This window comes from Trachypithecus francoisi, unplaced genomic scaffold (assembly GCF_009764315.1).
Source record: "Trachypithecus francoisi isolate TF-2019V2 unplaced genomic scaffold, Tfra_2.0 Lachesis_group1, whole genome shotgun sequence".
Classification (NCBI taxonomy): domain Eukaryota; kingdom Metazoa; phylum Chordata; class Mammalia; order Primates; family Cercopithecidae; genus Trachypithecus; species Trachypithecus francoisi.
In genome coordinates, this window is record NW_022681454.1 from 88,990,024 (window position 1) to 89,010,875 (window position 20,852).

Below are 20,852 nucleotides of genomic sequence, written 5' to 3' on the forward strand. Positions count from 1 at the left end.
AGTTATAAATAATTATTGCTAACATTTTAAAAGAATATCATTTTCCTGACATTATACTAAGCACTTTACATGCATTAATTCATTTAATCATCACCACAACCCAAGTGAAAGGTTATTCATAGTTTACTAATGGGAGAACGAATGCAAAACACTCATTCTCCATTGGAACAATAGAAAAAACATTGTTGTAAGTCATTTTGAAGGACAGAACTTAGAATCCAAAGTATTTTTATGATGAGTCAAAATTGTGGTATGTTCTGATATGAATTAATTTTTCAGAAGTTTTTACTTTAGGATATTGATAATTTCTATGCAATTATTTCACATCTTAAAAAAATCTCAAGATGATACTAGCCTTAAATAATATGGCTGTTCAAAATACAGTCTTAAATAATATGATTGTACTAACAAACTGCTTGATGGTTTCACAGTTTTTCTTACAATAAAGAATTCAGATGTAGGAATATTATTGAATATAAACAATTGAAAAAGATAAACTTACATTTACACTAGTACTTCAGAGCACTTGATATGTTTAAATGAGAATCAGCATGAAGTATGTTCAATAGCATGAGGACTAGTGACAGATGGATCAAATTTGGGGTTTTCTATACTCAAACTGTGTGAACTTGAAAAGTGCAATGGCAGTAATAATAATACTTATGCCATAGAACTTTTCTGAAGGGTAAAAACAATACAGTAAGAGTCAATGCACAGTTAGTGCAGAATTGTGTCTATCATGTCATTTAAATGTTTGTTAAATAATTTATTCTTTTGCTAGGTTAAGCTTTCTCAGTGGGTTGTTCCATGGTAGATACATGGATCCTGGATATTTGGAACAGAAAATGGAAAAGTGAACACTCTACCAAGTCAAAGCAAATTCTCTTTTTTAAGGCTGCAATTTGCCGATTGATAGTAAACTATTTTGGTGAACTGGAGTGGTGATCTCAAATGTAATAAATATGTATACATAAAATATAATACAAGAATATCAAAGACACATTACTTATGACCGCTCTAGGCACTTTCAGTCATTTAAATGTTTTAATTTTGCATGAAAGGCAAAAATGCCTCTTCTGGTGAATCTTTGGTAGTTTTGTGAAATTTATTAACATATAAAATATATTGCTTTTTTAAATGCTTTAGCAATGATTTTATAAACTAAAAACTAAAACAATGATTGCAATTCAGTAATTAAATAAAATTATTTTGATGTAGCCAAACTGGAGAAAAGGAGTAGTTTAAAATTTTAGTGTTAGATTTTGTATCTCAGTTTGTTATGAATCTGAAAGAAACATTTTAGGGAATACAGCAATAATAGAAAGTCATTTCCTATAATAGCATAGTTTTTGTGGTGTAATAAAAGGTTACGTGACAAGGTCAGACTACTTCATTTCAAAGCTAAAAATGATTTCTACTCTGCCCTGAGGTTTGCAGATCTCTGAATGAGTGGTCCCTGGAAGCCTTGTTCATTTTGGTGTTTATATATTTAATGACTATCTAGAAATAAATAAGACTAGTGCTTAGAACCAAGTTTTAGGATGAGCAATTTTTGTGACTATCACGTATTTTTTCTTCTTTTAAAACCTATAATTAAACATTCGTTTCTCAGGCCTGAATCATCCTTTTCTTATTAACTGATGGTTACTGACAACTGACTTCTATTAGGTGCAGTTCTAGTAGTTGTTAAGTGACCCTATCTTGGCCAAAAGGCCTCATCTGTCTAGAAATAAATGGGCACTTTCATTTTACAGTTAGCCTTGCTCTGATACTCTCTAGTGACAGAAGCCTAAGACGGAATATTCTGCACTTCATGCAATACATTAACAACAAAAATTCTTTTCACAGAAGAGCAAATTTAGCATATAGCTTTTTATGTTGTTGCCTCAAACTGTTATTTATATCTATGGTTGGAAATAATCGTGAAAAATGTATCATTGATTTTTCAACCCATGGATGCTGCAAATCTGTTTGAATATGGAATGGCTTGACACTGTCTCATGTTTTTTACATTGCATTATGTTATAATTGTCTGCTGTTCCATAATTTACCTTTATAAAATGTATAAGTGAATGAAATTTTTTATACATTATTAAAATTAACTTTATAAGTAAAATTAAATAATGGAGTAATTAAAACTTGACTGTTCCTGTTTGTCACACTCCATTTTTTTTATTTGATTCAGATATCACTTCTAGCACTATCCATTTTGTTTCTGAGATGGAGTCTCACCCTCTGGCCAGGCTAGAGGGCAGTGGCGCGATCTTGGCTCACTGCCACTTCCGACTCCCTGGATCAAGTAATTCTCCTGCCTCAGCCTCCTGAGTAGCTGGGATTACAGGCACGTGCCACCAGGTCCAGCTAGTTTTTGTATTTTTATTAGAGACAGGCTTTCACCATGTTGGCCAGAATGGTCTTAATCTCTTAACCTCGTGATCTGCCCACCTCTGCCTCCCAAAGTGCTGGGATTACAGGTGTGAACCACCGTGCCCGGCCAGCACTTTCCGTGTTTTTTTTTTTCTTTTTTTTTTTTTTGAGACGGAGTCTCACTCTGTCGCCCAGACTGCAGTGCAGTGGCCTGATCTCGGCTCACTGCAACCTCAGCCTCTTAGGTTCAAGCAATTCTCCTGCCTCAGCCTCCCAAATAATTGGGACTACACATGCATGCCACCATGCCTGGCTAATTTTTTGTATTTTAAGTAGAGACGGGGTTTCACTATCAGTTTTTATTTTCTCTACTTTCATTTTCATTGGCAAATTTTTTCCTTACATTGTCTATTTTTTATAAAATGTCACATACATTTGTCACGAGGAGACAAGGAAGCAATGCAACTACACATTATGATTTATGTGCTTGAACTGAGTAAGTAATGCCTAGTTATCAATAACTGACAGAATTTGAAAGAAGTGATGTGTGTGTCACTGATCATGATGTACCTTTTTTATTTACATAGTGATTTGTGTACTGAAGTGCTACTAAAGAAGTTTGTACTTTATACAATTACTCACAGTTGGTATACCATGTGAACTGCAATTTGAACCCTGTTTTTGGGGGGTGACTGGTGTTATTTAACTAAACCATGTAACTGAAATTTTTGCATATTAGAACCATGTAAAAAGAGGACTGAATATACACTATATATATTCAATTTCATTCATTATCAGAAATACATAAATTGAAGTTACAATGCCATACCACTATACACTTAAAAGAACGGCTTTGGTAGGCAGAATTCTAAGATGACACGTGACTCCAGCCCTTAATTTTTCTTCACTGGGAAGATGATAGGGCATCACTGCTGTGATTGTTAGTTGGCAAAAGGGATTTTGCAGATGTAATTAAGGCTACTAATAAGTTGACTTTGAGTTAATCAAAAAGGAGATAATCTGGGTAGGCCTAACCTAATCACATGAGCCCTTTAAAAGCAGAAAGAATTTTTTTTCCCTAGCTGGTAGCAGAAGAAGAAATCAGAGATATTTAAAGCACGAGAGGGCTTCAATGTGAAGGATATTCCCCACTACTGAGATGGATGGGCCATAGGCCAAGAACCTGTGAGTAGCCCTAGAAACTCAGAGTGGTCCCTAGACACAACAGCTAGCAAGGTAAAAGGAGACTCGAATCCTGCCACTGGAAGGAAGTCAACTCTGTTAACCTGAGTAAGTCTGGAAGTGGATTCTTCACACAGAGACATTAGATAAGAGCCCAGACTCATTGATACCTTGATTTTGGCCTTGTAAGACCCTAATCAGGGAACACAGTTGAACCCATCTGGACTTCTGATCTCTATTAATGGATGTTGTTTTAAGCTGCTAAGTTTGTATTAATTTTTTATACTGCAATAGAAAATTAATACAATATTAAAACTTTAATAAGAAAAAAGTGACAAAACCAAGTGTTGGTGTGGATGTGGAACAACTGGAACTCTTTCTCTATTGTTGGCAATGCAAATTAGTACAGACAGTTCTGAGTTGTATTTGGCAGTAGCTACTAAAGTAGAACATAAAACATGCTATATCCTAGAAACGATTACAGCTTCTTGATATTTTTTTCAATATAAATGTGTTTGTGCACTGTTTAAAAAAGTACTAGAATGTTCATAGACAATTGAAATAGCCCCAAACTGAAAGTAGCTTGTGTTCATTATTAATGAAATGTATAAAGAAATCGTGGTATATTCACCAGTGGAAAGCCACACAGCTATGAGAATGAACCAGCTACTACTAGACATAGATGAATCTTATAAGCACACATTGAATGAAATAAAAAACGCATACAAGAATATGCTTGGGCCAGGTGCGGTGGCTCACGCCTGTAATCCCAGCACTTTGGGAGGTGGAGGTGGGCGGATCATGAGATCAGGAGATTGAGACCATCCTGACCAACATGGTGAAACTTTGTCTCTACTAAAAAATACAAAAATTAGCTGGGCGTCGTAGGACACGCCTGTAGTCCTAGCTACTCGGGAGGCTGAGGCAGGAGAATCACTTGAACCTGGGAGGCAGAGGTTGCATTAAGCTGAGATCATGCCACTGCACTCCAGCCTGGGTGACAGAGCGAGACTCCTTCTCAAAAAAAAAAAGGGCCTGGTGCGGTGGCTCATGCCTGTAATCCCAGCACTCTGGGAGGCTGAGGCAGGCGGATCACGAGGTCAGAAGTTTAAGACTAGCCTGACCAACCTGGTGAAACCCCGTCTCTACTAAAAATACAAAAATTAGCCAGCATGATGGCGGGTGCTTGTAATCCCAGCTACTCGGGAGACTGATGCAGGAGAATCCCTTGAACTTGGGAGGCGGGGGTTGCAGTGAGCCAAGATCGTGCCACTGCACTCCACCCTGGGCGACAGAGCGAGACTCCATCTCAAAAAACAAAACAAAAAAAACAATTAAAAAATATGCTCCCAAAAGAATATGATCCCGTTTGTATAAAGGTCAGAAATAGGCAAAACTTCTTTATGGTTCTATAAATGATGATAGTGGTTAAGTTCAGAGGCTACAGTAGTGTTTGGGAAGGGGTACCATAGGAGGATTTAGGGTGCTGGTGATGCACTGTTTATTGATCTTGATGCTGACTTAGCAGGTGTGGTCATATTGCAAAGATTCATTTAACTGTATATGTATAACTTGTGCACTTTTCATTATTGGATGAAAAGCTTTTTTAGAAAAGGAATATAAACTGTTGGCAATACCTTTTCCATCCTGGGCTTTAAAAAAGAAAAATTGCCCAAGGTCATATAGCTAGTGAGTGAAAAGACTTAGAGCAGAAAATATTTAAGGATAATTTAATAATTAATGTTTTAGTAGAATTAGATCTTTTGTTAGACTAAATATAGAAAGGGGAAAAAGGAGAAGTGAGACTAGTTCATAAATAATTTTGACATTTACAATTCCTTGGTTTTTTTGAACAGTTTGCCGGGAGGACTCATATCACTCTGTCGTCTCATGTGCTGCAGTAGTTCTTACTCCTATGGAACCAACAATAGAAATGAAGAAAAGAGAAGAACCAAAATTTCCTGAGCCTTCCAAACAGTGAGTTGTTCATTTAATTTTTCAAGGCCTTGTAAAATCAATTAGATAACTGATAAGAAAATGTGATTTATAATAAATGTGTTAATATTAGTATAAAGAAAGAAGAAATAAATTTTGTGCGTTAAAAAATAATCTATTCTATATTGTCTCAATGAATAACTTCTGTCTTCAATTGTGATCTTAATGGTGGCACTATCAAATGGAAATTGTTTATATCCTACATACCTCACACTATTATTTCGAGAATTAAAAGATAGGTGTGAACATATGACAACACAGTATAAATGCCAAGATAGTGATTAACGCAAGACTCTTGTTTGTCAATAACAGAAGCCAAATGTTAACTGGTTTCAGAAAAAAGAATCAAGAGTGCTGGTGGTTATCGGCTCATGTAATTTATAAAGTACAAAGATAGCAATTTCTTCAAGTACAGTTTTGGTTCTCAAATGATATCATCAAGTGTCATTCTCTCTATCTACATCTTTTTGCTTGACTCTTTTGTCTGGGATTTTCATTTTCTGGGAGGATCCTCTAGTGGTGATATTGCTGCCTTCAGCAGCAACTGGGATTGATTTTCATTGTCTCCACAAATCCAGTGAAAGGAGGTAATTTCTCATTCCTTTTAATCAAAGCAAAAATAACCCAGATTTGAGTGTCATTGGATTGGCTTTGACTAGCTTGGCTTGTTTGACATGGCACTTCTGAAACAATCGCTATATCTGAAAGTATTTGGTGGTGATTGGCTAGATAATTTGTTGTTGCATGACAAGCCCTGGAACATAGAATGAAATTTGGAGGGGAAAGGTGATTCCACAATTGACATATTGGTGATATTGATAAAAGAAGGCAGAGATAGATGAGTTGTCAAGATAATGGATATTCAATATAGGTAATATTATCACCATTAATTTTAAAAGTCAGAATTCTTTATTACATTTAAATCATAAACATTTAAATACTAAAATATAATGTATGTACCTTTATTTCTTATTTTAAATGATTTTTTACCTACTTAATTTTATTTTATGTTATTTGTTCTGGCTGTGCTATTGAGAGGCAGTATAACTCAGTGGTTAGGAATCCAGGCCTTAGGCAGATTCTTCCCCCAGCTCCCCCAATTTTCTTAACCCCTGGGCACTGTGGCTTGCACCTATAGTCACAGATACTCACAAGGCTGAGGGGGAAGGATCATTTGAGCCCAGGACTTTGAGGCTGCCAAGAGCTATGACCATGCCACTGCGTTACTCCAGCTTGGGTGACAAAGCAAGACTCTGTCTCTAAAATAAATAATAAATAAACCTTCTTAACCTTAGTTTGTTTGTTTCTTTTTAATGTGGGAGATACTTTACCTCATAATGCAATGCCTAAAACATAATAGAGAGGCAAGAACATATAAATTGTATAATTTTTTTGCAACAAACATAATTGTCAAATAGCCACATCAACTGTTTATAAATAGAGTTACTAAAGCCCTTTATGATATCAGTTTTGTGTATTTTGGATTTCCCATAAGAAAAAAAATACTAGATAGGGCTGGGCGCGTTGACTCACACCTTTAATCCCAGCACTTTGGGAGGCCTAAGTGGGCAGATCACTTGAGGTCAGCAGTTCGAGACCAGCCTGACCAACATGGTGAAACCCCGTCTCTACGAAAAATACAAAAAAATTAGCCAGGCATGGTGGCAAGCACCTGTAATCCCAACTACTTGGGAGGCTGAGGCAGGAGAATCACTTGAACCTGGGAGGCAGAGGTTTCAGTGGGCTGAGATTATGTCTCTGCATTCCAATCTGGGTGACAAGAGTGAAACTCCATCTCAAAAAAAAAAAAAAATAGTAGACATAAAATAATCACCCACCAATATAAAACTAATGCTGGAAGTTGAGATATTGTCTTTGGATAACACATATTTCTTTTTAATTTAGGATGGAATTACTTATTTAAGTAAATTTTCCCCTTGAATTTTACAGTCTTCACATATAAATTCATAAATCATTGACTCTTTCAAATATAGGATTCACAGAGTCATCTAATTCAGAACCCAGTAAATTTGTTGCTAAGAATAACTGAAATAGTCATCTCAGAATATGTAAGACTGTACATAAGAAAGAATATGTAATATATAATTACATCACTTTAGAAAGTAAGAAACATTTTATGACTGAGATATTTGTATTGTCTAACCAACATTTAGTTATATTCTGATGATAAATATTTTATTTTTGACAATTTGTCATTAAATATTCTCATGTATTTATTAGTTTTTAGACATTTGATAAGGAGAAATAAGAATTAGGAACTCCTACTAGGAATGAAGTATAAACTTTTCAGCATAGCAAGTGATAGGGAGAAACTATCTAAATCTTTAAGAAGGAAAGCTACATTGCACCTTACGGTGGGAGAGGACCAGAGCTTTCCACTTGTTCCAACATCTAAAATTCATCTTACTTCAGGAAACAAAGATGGGGATTTTACTTCACTTCTGAGTTTAGTTTGATATGTAACTCATATGGAAAGGATAAACTTGCTAAAAAATAGAATAATCTATGTAATCCAAAAAGAATGTACAGTTTTCAAATATTTAATCATAAGCATAGAATGCTGAGGTCAAAGCTTTGAGAGTGACTGTTCACAATAGTCAAGTCATGGAATCAACCTAAGTGCCCCTCAACAGATGGGGTTGGATAAAGAAAATGTGATATATATACACCATAAAAAAGAGTGAAATCATGTCTTTTCAGCAACATGGATGGAGCTAGAGGTCATTATCCTAAGTGAAATAACTCAGAAAATCAAATACCACATATCCATACTTATAATTGGGAGCTCAATAATGGGCACACATGGACACACAGAGGGGAATTATAAATTCATAAAAATCCTACTGTTAAAGGTATGCCCAAATATCCAGCTACACTCAGCATGTTCCTCAAAACTCTACTTTTCTCAAGTCGGTTCTATGTAAATGAGCATTTCATGAAATGTACATAGAGCTCAAACTCTGAACAGAATGAAAGAATAACCATGATTGGCTTTGGATTATATTTTGTATTAATACTTTGTGAGAAATATGCTTGTTGAAATGCAAATATTCTGTACATACCATAGCCCAACGTCTGAAATGAAGGGATTTTTAAGGCCATTGTAAAGTTAGAAATGCAGAGGTAAAATAAAAATTATTCTATTCTTTGTCCATTTCCACGTTTTTATATTATTTTATATAAATAAATCTAACCTTAGGAATAGATTTGATTCATTGTTGACTCTTTCGTAGATGAAGCATTACTTAAACATATTGTCATTCACTCCAAGTTTCAAGACCTCTTTGTAATGCTTCAGTTTCTTGTCATGAAGTAGGTTCAAGAAGCTCCTTCTGAAAGGTCACAGATATTATCATTTAGTACAAAAGTCTTATTTTTAAAGAATTGCTAACACTAACCTATTTTATTCTTAGAGGGTACTTAACACACAGGTTTAAAGTTTTGTCAGCTCTTTTTGTTTATTTATCTGAATGAGTAGTACATGTTAGATTTGGAACAGTTAAGTACTCTCTATAAGGTCACTGCTTTAGTCTCCTAAAGTTGTTACACAAACTCTGTAGTTATATTGAAGAGACATCAAAGAATAATATTACAAGCTGATCTCCAATTTTCCTTGACAATCTTCAGAGGAACATATTTATTTATGCTTTGAGGCAGATATTTATTTGTTAATTTATCAAAAATAGGTAATTCTTGAGTGTCTGCTTTGTTCTTGGCACTGTGCATAGTGATAGAGATTTTGTGTTGAAAAGCAGGTGAAATCCCTTCTCTACTAAAAATACAAAAACTAGCTGGGCGTGGTGGCGCACGCCTATAGTCCCAGCTACTCGAGAGGCTGAGGCAGGAGAATCACTTGAACCTGGGAGGTGAAGGTTGCAGTGAGCCGAGATTGCGTCATTGCATTCCAGCCTGGTGACACAGCAAGACTCCGTCTCCAAAAAAAAAAAAAAAAAAAAAAAAGGAAAAGTGTAGCTGTGGCTGTAATGTAGAGGTGTATCTCATTATAATCTCATTATAAGGGCTGTGGTAAGAGGTTGTAACATAGCCAAGGAGGTCAGGTCAAATGTCCCTGAGGAAGTGACTCTTGAGCTAACGTCTACAGAATATTAGTTAACTAACTGAAAAAACAAAATAGCTTCTTAAGGTATTCTGTGATGGGTGAGAGTGTGGATAAATTGAAGGAAGGCTTGGAGGAAAAGGAAGCCAAATCATGTTAGCAGGGCCAAGCGACATGGTCAGATTTGCCTTTTGAAAACTTTGTTTGTTTGTTATAGAGAATGAATTAGGTATGGTTGGGGTAGTGGTGAAATGGAGCTGGCCTAGGAGAGCCAATTTGATACTAGTTCTCCCCAGCCCTAGATTCAGTGATTTCACACTGAAAGTTTGAAATCAGCCATGGTGGGTGTATTTACATCATAGCATTGGGAAATTCTACAAATGAGGACTTTCCTCCTCTCCAGGAGAGCTAGTTAAATAGTTATCAATACATTACTAAACGGAGGACAGATTGAGTGGCTACAGTGAGATCATTTAGGTGATTGCTGATAGTAGCTTGGACTAGGGTGCTGGCATTGGGGATGGGGAAATGTGAAAAGAGAACTGTGTCAATATATATTTATGAGCCGTGGCAAGTTAAATACAGTTATTAAACTAATAACTTACAATACATTAGTAAGTTTTTGCAGTAAGAATGAAAATGAGAAATTGTCTTCATTACTAATTGTAACTATGATAAATATATAATATTGTGAAAATCCTAACATGTTATCTTGATTTAGTAATAGTTTAATGAATGGAGAATCATGATAGTCTTTTAATTTATGTTGAGTATTATATCAATTGAACTATAAGTGTAACATGCACATACATAAATGCACTTTGTATAAAATTCCTTTCTGAATCATTGTCATTGATTCTCACTGAAACTGTCCACAATATAAGTAAGTTCCACCTAGGTTCTTATGTAAATTCTTAAGATTCTTTACTAACAATTTTCCTTCATTTACCCTCCATCACTTGGTGCCTTCAAATTCTTCCATTTAAAAAATTCGATACTGAGGTTTGGATAGCATAAATATCAGGATAATACTATGATTAGGAAACAGCCTTCTTCCTCATGCAGGCATTCAAAAGAAACGGATAGTGTTTCATGATTTCAGTCAATTCAAGGGTGGAAACAACTATCTGAAGAGAACAGTGAGGAGATAAGATTTCCATGGTGAAAGCTGTTGTCTAAATATGGGTCCCTTACACAGCTTTTGGAGGAAGTTAAGGTTGGGAGGAGAAACTTTCTAACTTCAAATCTATAGTGGATTTTCAGAAGAATCATTCAGTGCTTCACATGTGTTCTCTGCAGTTGGGAGCACAAGGGACACATGTGGATTCATGCCTGAGAAACTTAGACCGCCCAGAAAACCTAGAGGGTGAAAAATGGCCAGCTGTGAAAGCAGCACCATCTAGGACTCTAGAGTTAGTCAGGGAGGCTGTAGTGTTTTTGTGAATTATCTGAAGGATGAGGATACCCCAGAAAGAGGGATAAAGGACTCTCATGCACCCATGACTAGGGAACTACAGAAGACTGGCCCAGAAGGAGACCTTTGAAAAGATCTCTTGTGGGCCCATTTACTAGCCCCTAAAGCCAGTTAAATCTCCTCTGACCAAGTACCACTCCCCCAACCTTTCACTCTGGTAGCAGGAATACATTAGCTGTACCACTGAGGAAGCTTAATCTTCAGGGGTCAGCTTTACGCTGGGTCCCATATAAAGCCCTAGAAGCAATCCTGGAAATTTTTCCTTCTTTTCTCGTGTGTGTGTGTGTGTGTGTGTGTTTGTGTGTGTGTGTGTGTATGTGTGTGTTTTGAGATCCCTCCAGATTTTATAAACTTCAGGGCTCACATAACCTGGATTTATCCCTTTGTACCATTGCCATTAGATCTGGGCACTCGGGATTCTTGCCTTGGGCGCTTCATGTGAGAGAACTGTGTCACTTCGCTTCTCCAGCTGCTCCCCCTTCCATAAGATGTCTTTACAGAAGGCCAAGGACTCCCTCCCACTAGGAGACTATGCCTTCACCACTCACTCTGTACAGAATTCACTGATCAAATGGCCCTAGGTCCTCCCCTCTGGAAGACCACATAACCCACAACCCATGGGCTGCAGAGGAACAGTCTATCACTGGTAGTGGTGGACAGAGCTTAGAGGGTCGGTGGTGGCATTTACCTTTCTGACTGCCGGACTTTGGTGGAAAGGCAGCCAAATAGCTGTTTTGTCAACTATGCTATATCACTGGTACCTTGTGAAAGGACTGATTGCCATCAACCTTCTGTATTTTTTTTTTAATGATCTCTATTCAACCTTTTAGAAAGATATGAGCTCGTTATTCATTGGTTTATAAAAACAACAACAACAACTAAAGAAGGCTTTCAAATGTCAAGAACCAGTGGATTTTAATACGAAAAATAAAAGTGTTTAAAAATTCCCAGAGAAACTGCTGCCCTTGATTGACAGTGTTGTTATTTTATCTCTCTGCTGTTTATTGCTCCTTACTGAGTCATAATATTTGGTCCCTTGTGCAGTTACCCTGTCAAGGCAAGAAATCCTATTGTAATGTTTGCATCTAGTTTGACAATCCTTTGTACACTGAGCACACAAATGCTATTTTTCAGATAAGTTGGGACAACCTGATAATATGACTGAAGTGTTTCAGCTCACCAGTACAGTACAGTTATCATTGTACTCTTTATAGTGTACTATAAATACAGATTTGTCAGATCACTGAAAAAGATTGCAGATGCATCACCATTGTTGTGAAAGTAGCTTTTATGTATGCAGAAAAGGCATGTTGCCAGCTTTCAGTTCCCCCTGCTAACCTCATCCCATGGAAAAAAATTGATTTACAAACACATAAGATATTTTATTTGAATATGTTCTATAATTTAGGTTTTAGCGTAAGTCTTCTAGTAATACTATAAATAAATGCTATATAACCCAGTATTGATTTTCTACTTTTCCCCTTCCACGGGAGATTGACTAGCAGAAAAAGCAAAAACTTTGAAATCTAAAACATCTCATCTCTATTTGGCAGTTAGAAGACATGGAGCAAGGAGCAGGTACTACTGTTATTGAAATCAACTATTCTTATATATGTAATAAAGACAATAGCACCTGCTTTATATGGTCATTTTAAAAGTATTCAGTTTTCAAAGTAGAGCAGGTAGAATAATGCTGGGCACCAAGAAGAAACACAATAAAAATGAACAGATTTAATATCTCTTTCATGAGGAAGTTGGGCATAAGAATAAGGGATTGGATCTATAAGAATACATAACATTCTATGGCATTTATGCTTTTAGATATTTCCTCAAATTTGCCTACTCACAATATGTGATTATTTGCTCAATTTTAGAAGAAAGTATTATCTTTTTTTAATCTGGTAGATTACGTCCTTTTACAACAAATGTTTCCTGTTTTTTTTTTTTTAATCTTCTGTTTTGTTTAGAATAGCAATAACTAGTAGGTACTCAAAAAATACCTGAGAATTGGTTAATTTTTATTTACTTTTGAGGTAGAACACATTTTCTTTTATTTAGAAGGTAGAACCAACCATGATAGTTGTCCAACATTACCGAATTTTTAAAAATTAGATTTCATATTTACTGTTAATATTTTAATATTAACATATTTAACATTTGAATAATTAATATTGAAAATATCACAGGGAATTCAAACAGTAATTTTGTCATCAGTATTGAAAAGAAAGATCTGAAAACGTGAAGTCTAGAAACCTGATTGCCAGCCCTGGAAAAGTGCTATGTTGTGCTGCATGCTAATTCTCTTAACTGTGAAACAAACATTAGCAACACAGTGAAATTCTAATGAGCAAAAGTCTGGGAATGCCTGTTGTAAAATGTGAAGTAGCGTACCTTACTTCTTTGCTTTATAGGGGTGTCTAAAATAAACATTCATTAATATTTTTAACTATTTGTGTTAAAGGGTTCCCCTGATTGATGGAAAAATCAAAGTACTTGTAGACAGATTGATTCCTGTGTGTTTCTATAATATTTGAAGACTTCTATTATAGTACTTATTAGACAGAATTACAATTGCCTATATTCTTCACTCTCTCTCACCAGATATTAAAGACAGGTATTTTTTGAGGACAGATGTTTCTATCATTTTTTAGGATGAAATTTTACATTGTAAGCATAATTATGTGTTGAATTTATCAATTCATGTTGTAATCTATTGTTTTTTTTCTTTTTTTTATTATTATTATACTTTAAGTTCTAGGGTACATGTGCATAACGTGCAGGTTTGTTACATATGTATACTTGTGCCATGTTGGTGTGCTGCACCCATCAACTCGTCAGCACCCATCAACTCGTCATTTACATCAGGTATAACTCCCAATGCAATCCCCTCCCCCCTCCCCATGATAGGCCCCGGTGTGTGATGTTCCCCCTCCCGAGTCCAAGTGATGTCATTGTTCAGTTCCCACCTATGAGTGAGAACATGCGGTGTTTGGTTTTCTCTTCTTGTGATAGTTTGCTAAGAATGATGGTTTCCAGCTGCATCCATGTCCCTACAAAGGACACAAATTCATCCTTTTTTATGGCTGCATAGTATTCCATGGTGTATATGTGCCACATTTTCTTAATCCAGTCTGTCACAGATGGACATTTGGGTTGATTCCAAGTCTTTGCTATTGTGAATAGTGCCACAATAAACATATGTGTGCATGTGTCTTTATAGCAGCATGATTTATGATCCTTTGTGTATATACCCAGTAATGGGATGGCTGGGTCATATGGTACATCTAGTTCTAGATCCTTGAGGAATCAGCATACTGTTTTCCATAATGGTTGAACTAGTTTACAATCCCACCAACAGTGTAAAAGTGTTCCTATTTCTCCGCATCCTCTCCAGCACCTGTTGTTTCCTGACTTTTGAATGATTGCCATTCTAACTGGTGTGAGATGGTATCTCATTGTGGTTTTGATTTACATTTCTCTGATGGCGAGTGATGATGAGCATTTTTTCATGTGTCTGTTGGCTGTATGAATGTCTTCTTTTGAGAAATGTCTGTTCATATCCTTTGCCCACTTTTTGATGGGGTTGTTTGTTTTTTTCTTGTAAATTTGTTTGAGTTCTTTGTAGGTTCTGGATATTAGCCCTTTGTCAGGTGAGTAGATTGCAAAAATTTTCTCCCATTCTGTAGGTTGCCTGTTCACTCTGATGGTAGTTTCTTTTGCTGTGCAGAAGCTCTTTAGTTTAATGAGATCCCATTTGTCAATTTTGGCTTTTGCTGCCGTTGCTTTTGGTGTTTTAGACATGAAGTCCTTGCCCATGCCTATGTCCTGAATGGTACTACCTAGGTTTTCTTCTAGGGTTTTTATGGTGTTAGGTCTAATATTTAAGTCTCTAATCCATCTGGAATTAATTTTCGTATAAGGAGTAAGGAAAGGATCCAGTTTCAGCTTTCTACTTATGGCTAGCCAATTTTCCCAGCACCATTTATTAAATAGGGAATCCTTTCCCCATTTCTTGTTTCTCTCAGGTTTGTCAAAGATCAGATGGCTGTAGATGTGTGGTATTATTTCTGAGGACTCTGTTCTCTTCTATTGGTCTATATCTCTGTTTTGGTACCAGTACCATGCTGTTTTGGTTACTGTAGCTTTGTAGTATAGTTTGAAGTCAGGTAGCGTGATGCCTCCAGCTTTGTTCTTTTGACTTAGGATTGTCTTGGCAATGCGGGCTCTTTTTTGGTTCCATATGAACTTTAAAGCAGTTTTCTCCAATTCTGTGAAGAGACTCATTGGTAGCTTGATGGGGATGGCATTGAATCTATAAATAACCTTGGGCAGTATGGCCATTTTCACGATATTGATTCTTCCTATCCATGAGCATGGTATGTTCTTCCATTTGTTTGTGTCCTCTTTGATTTCACTGAGCAGTGGTTTGTAGTTCTCCTTGAAGAGGTCCTTTACATCCCTTGTAAGTTGAATTCCTAGGTATTTTATTCTCTTTGAAGCAATTGTGAATGGAAGTTCATTCATGATTTGACTCTCTGTTTGTCTGTTACTGGTGTATAAGAATGCTTGTGATTTTTGCACATTAATTTTGTATCCTGAGACTTTGCTGAAGTTGCTTATGAGCTTAAGGAGATTTTGGGCTGAGACAATGGGGTTTTCTCAATATACAATCATGTCATCTGCAAACAGGGACAATTTAACTTCTTCTTTTCCTAACTGAATACCCTTGATTTCTTTCTCTTGCCTGATTGCCCTAGCCAGAACTTCCAACACTATGTTGAATAGGAGCGGTGAGAGAGGGCATCCCTGTCTTGTGCCAGTTTTCAAAGGGAATTTTTCCAGTTTTTGCCCATTCAGTATGATATTGGCTGTGGGTTTGTCATAAATAGCTCTTATTATTTTGAGGTACGTTCCATCAATACCGAATTTATTGAGTGTCTTTAGCATGTCTTTGGAAAGTAACTTTCCTTAAACTCATGTCAGTGAAGCTAAAATTACACATTTTGTCAGGAATAAAGAGGCACATGTGAGCTTAGAGAACTAGTATAAGATGAGAAATATAACCAGGTGTTTTCCCCAACTAATATATCCATTTTAAAAATGTCACATGCATGTTTAGATATTATAATACCGTATACCAAAATATATCATTATTATTATTATTTAGATGAAGTCTTGCTTTGTCGCTCAGGCTGGAGTGCAGTGGCGCGATCTTGGCTCACTGCCACCTCCACTTGCTGAGTTCAAGCAATTCTCCCGCCTCAGCCTCCCAAGTTAGCTGGGATTACAGGCGCATGCCATCACACCCGGCTACTTTTTGTATACTTTTTATTAGAGACGGGGTTTCACCATGTTGGTGAGGCTCGTCTTGAACTCCTGACCTTGTGATCCGCCCACCTCGGCCTTCCGAAGTGCTGGGATTACAGACATGAGCCACTGCATCTGGCCCATGACTGACAATTTTATGTAACTATCTTGTAGTAATAGTGTCAATGAATTCAAGCATTATAGAAGTAATAAGATCAAATGATCTTTAAAATCTTTTCCAATCCAGAGAATCTGTTCATAACCAAGTCAACTGCATTTTATTATTTGTATTATCATCATAGTCAAAATATTTTTTGTTTACAAACACATTTGTTTATATGTTACATTTTGTTAATGACAGTTTAGATATAACATAAATTGGTTAATGACAGTAAGTTTGTACAGCTCTCGGGTAATGTTTATTTTTTATGTATCAAAACTAAGGTATAAAAAGTATTGTGTAAGGTGCTACGTTTTTATCAGTTATTTTTTAGGGTATATTCCATGTGTTTAAGTTATTCTATTTTAATTATATTTTCACCCTGGGGATGATATTTTTCCTATTCTATGGAAAGAGTTTTTGTATTTTCTTTCTGTCTTTACTCTGTATTAGAATGTTCAAATTTTTTTTTTATACAGTGAATGTTGCACTTTTGAGATTCTGGTAAATTAGGGTGGTGCCAAATTTCTACATATCCTATAAAATGTTATGTGGCACTTCTCTACGTAAAATTGTTCACATGAAACTGCTCGGAGTGTCAAGTAGTTCATTAGACTTTACTAAATTGAATTAAATTGTGATTCTTTCTTATGTGGGATGTCAGGAAATTAGCAAAGTTCTAAAATGTCAAGGATTTGTCATCTTTGATTTCAAACAAACATCTATGCCATGTAGTGGAGATAATATAAATAAAATATACAAATTAAAATCATCAACTCTTTTATAATCTAAATGTCTAAATCATTCTTTAATTATATCCTCTTTAAAATGGCACATTTAAAATAAATATTTTCTGCAGCCCCGTAATCTCTTACTTTTACATTCTAAGTTACTATTTTGAATATTATTTGTATTGTATAATTTCAAGGCATTTAATAAAATGAACAATAAGAATTAAATATTAGTATATTCATAATAATTTTCTATTTTTAAATATTTTTGTGATTTAGAAGCTGTTCTATTATGTTAATATCAAGCTATAAATGCTAGTGTCTCCTAAACTAAAATATGTCACATTCTAGATACAAATATACACACTTTTCCTTTCAGTAACACATCATATTTTGGTATGTTTTATAATAATAAACTGATTAACTAAATAACGTCAAGTATTAAGTTAAGTATGTGAATCCCATGAGTCAATATTAGACAAATAATAAGCACTGCAATGTATGTTTATACACCTTTGTCCTGCATAGTGTTTCTATTATATTATAAATAATTATGAAATTAATTCCATGGACCTGATGATCATCCACTCTGAATGGGATAATGTAGTAATGCTAGAGGCATAATCTTTCTATTTTCTATTTTGCCCTTTGAAATTCACAAATTTCAAGAGAAATATGCTCTTTATCTAAAAAACAAAGACAAAAATTATTGCATTATATTGAATGGTGTCCACATGCTTTATCATTTAATTGGAATAAGAAACAAAGTAGAAAGCACTTTTAAAATCAGTTAGAATTTACTTTCAAAAAATTATGATGTAAGAAAAGTATAATGGGAAGCAGCTTGCTGATATTAGAGACAGCAATTTTATTATTTAAATTTAATATAGTTTCCACATATTTCACATCATTAATTACTTGGCTGTTTAAAATTTTTTGTATGATAAATGGCTACCATTTAAATTTAAAACTGAATGCTTGATTAGGTGTTACGGTTATAAGGTTAATGTGCCACAAAGAAAAATTATTCTCCTTATTTTAGAAATAAATAAGAAATGACTTGTTACATCTATTGTGGTATTATCCTGATTATTGATCACGTGTTCATTCATACCTATAGTTGACTTGGAGGAGAAAAGAAATTATTAGAGGAGAAAAGAAATTATTAGAAGCTATCTAATACTCCCAGAAAAAAACTGAACTTGATTTATTTCACTCAGTTGCGTCATGATAGGACTGGGGATAATACAGCAGAACAATACATGTTTTGTAGTTTTTATTTTCTTAACAAGGCTGAACAAGCTCTAAATATCTTTTGATGACCTAGAAGCCTGGGAGAGTATTCTGTAACTACTCAGTGCACCATGGAGAACTGAGAGAAAAATGTAAGTAAAAAGCAAACTATATGCATTGCCAGGTGTTATTGAGCACACTGCTTTTTTTTTCTTTCTTTCTTTCTTTTTTTTCTAGTAGAGATTGCGTTTCACCATGTTAGCCAGGATGGTCTCGATTTCCTGACCTCATGATCCACCCGCCTTGGCCTCCCAAAGTGCTGGGATTACAGGTGTGAGCCACTGCGCTCAGCTGAGCACACTGCTTTCTAACTAATCCTATTCAGAAACTTGGTGGAGTTGATAGACCAATTCATACAATTTGGTCCGTTTTGCCTTCCTAAAAAGAAAATTTGACTCTAGTTCTAGTATGCCATCTTTCTACTATTAACATAGTGTATGACTCCTAGTGCCAGAAGAAATTACCTAAGTTTTAAGGTCGGGGCACTCAAATGTATTTACTAATAATCAGTAATTTTTTAGATTTTAAATGACAGATACAAAACTTGAAAATATATTAAGGAAATAAAAGGTAGATTAACAGAAATTTAAATTATAAATTTCTTCATGGAACTTTATTCACAATTTTCTTTTCTACATATTTTGTATATTTATGATCATTTTGTGACAATAAGAATGCTTTTGTTAAAATAGCTGTTGTGTAGACTTCATAAATCAGATATGTAGCTGGCATGAAAGTAACTCATTATTTCAATTTCAAGGATCAGAGCTATAAGGGCATGTTACATTCATAGATATTAAACATTAATCCTTGATCCTACTCAAATTAAAATATCAGCAAAAATCTTAATAAAATTTAACATTAAGATAGCAACACAATTTGATATCAATAATGTTGGTATTTAAAATTCATAAATGTTAGTATGCATTCTGTTGTAAGCTAGCAATTCTAATTCTCACGCACAGCATTGTTATCTCATAGTAATAACAAGATTTTTCAAAAAACATGCTAAAACCACCCATTAGGATGCATATGTTAATCTGAAAGCAGAAATTTATCAAGTGTAAAATATTGCATCTCAGTCATTTAAATTGAGAAAATGATAACAAATGTAAACTATTCACATAAAATCAAATGACCATGTTTATGGTAAAATTTGTGGCATAAGTTTAATAAGTTTTACTGTATTTAAAATTAAAAGCTCATGGAAGTTGTATGTAAAAATGAGCTATGTACTGGTCCCTGCACTGCCTTATGTTCAAGGGGGTTTGTTGGTAAGCTGTGAGATTTAAATTTCAGTCCATAATCAGTCAAGAATTGTATCAAATAATTGAATGATATATGAAACCCCCTTTTTAAAAGTTTGGAAACACAGTGGGATTACTATGGAAGACAGTATAGTGGTTTTTCAAAAAATTGAACATAGAATAACATTTGATCCAGCAATTCTGCTTCTAGTTATATACCCAAAATAATTGAAAGCAAGATTTGAACAGATTATTTCTACATCCGCTTTCAGAGCAGTGTCATTCACAATAGTCAAAAGGTAGAAGCAAACCAAGTGTCCATCATCGTATATAAATACAATGGGATATTATTCAGCCTTGAAAAAGAAGTAAATACTGGCACATGCTACAACATGACATGAAGACATTGTACTTACCCAATGGGTTCATCTTACCCATTGCACAGATACAGCCAATTCAGTAAGACAGTGATGCTGCAGTAAAAAGGAGTTTACTAATTGCAGGACTAGCCAAGAAGTAAGACAAGAGTAATTGCTCAAATCAGTCTCTCCAAGAACTCAGAGGCTAGGGTGTTTATGGATAATTTGGCAGACAGCAGGCTAGGGAATGGATGCTGCTGATTGGTTGGGGATGAAATCATAGGGGTTTTGGAAACAGTTTTCATGCTCTGATTCAGCCTCTGGGTGGAGGCCAAAGAATTGGTTGAGTCATGAGTCAGGGATCCAAGTGGAGTCTGTCAGTTGCCAGAATGCAAAAGTCTGGAAAACATCTCAAAAGACCAATCTTAAGTTCTAAAGTAGTGATGTTATCTATAGGAGCAACTGGGGAAGTCACAAATCTTATGACCTCTGCCCACATGACTCCCAAGTAGTAAGGGACTATAGAAAAGCAAACTTGGGAACAATGCTGGTTATCTTTTAACCATTCCTACATTTTAGCAGAATTCTAGCCCCTCCCATAATCCTAATCTTGTGGTCTTTCATTAGTCTTACAAAGATGATTTCAGTTCTGGAACAAG

General features: G+C 35.3%; 1 protein-coding gene across 2 annotated transcripts in view; it reads left to right on the forward strand.

Moving 5' to 3' along the window:
* CCSER1 (coiled-coil serine rich protein 1) overlaps window positions 1–20,852 on the forward strand; it is an 870,293-nt gene that overhangs the window by 318,768 nt on the left and 530,673 nt on the right. For both annotated transcript variants that reach the window (XM_033214831.1, XM_033214832.1), the window contains exon 5: window positions 5,406–5,526. In XM_033214831.1, coding sequence (XP_033070722.1) covers window positions 5,406–5,526 — 121 coding nt within the window. The remainder of the gene's footprint in view (window positions 1–5,405; window positions 5,527–20,852) is intronic.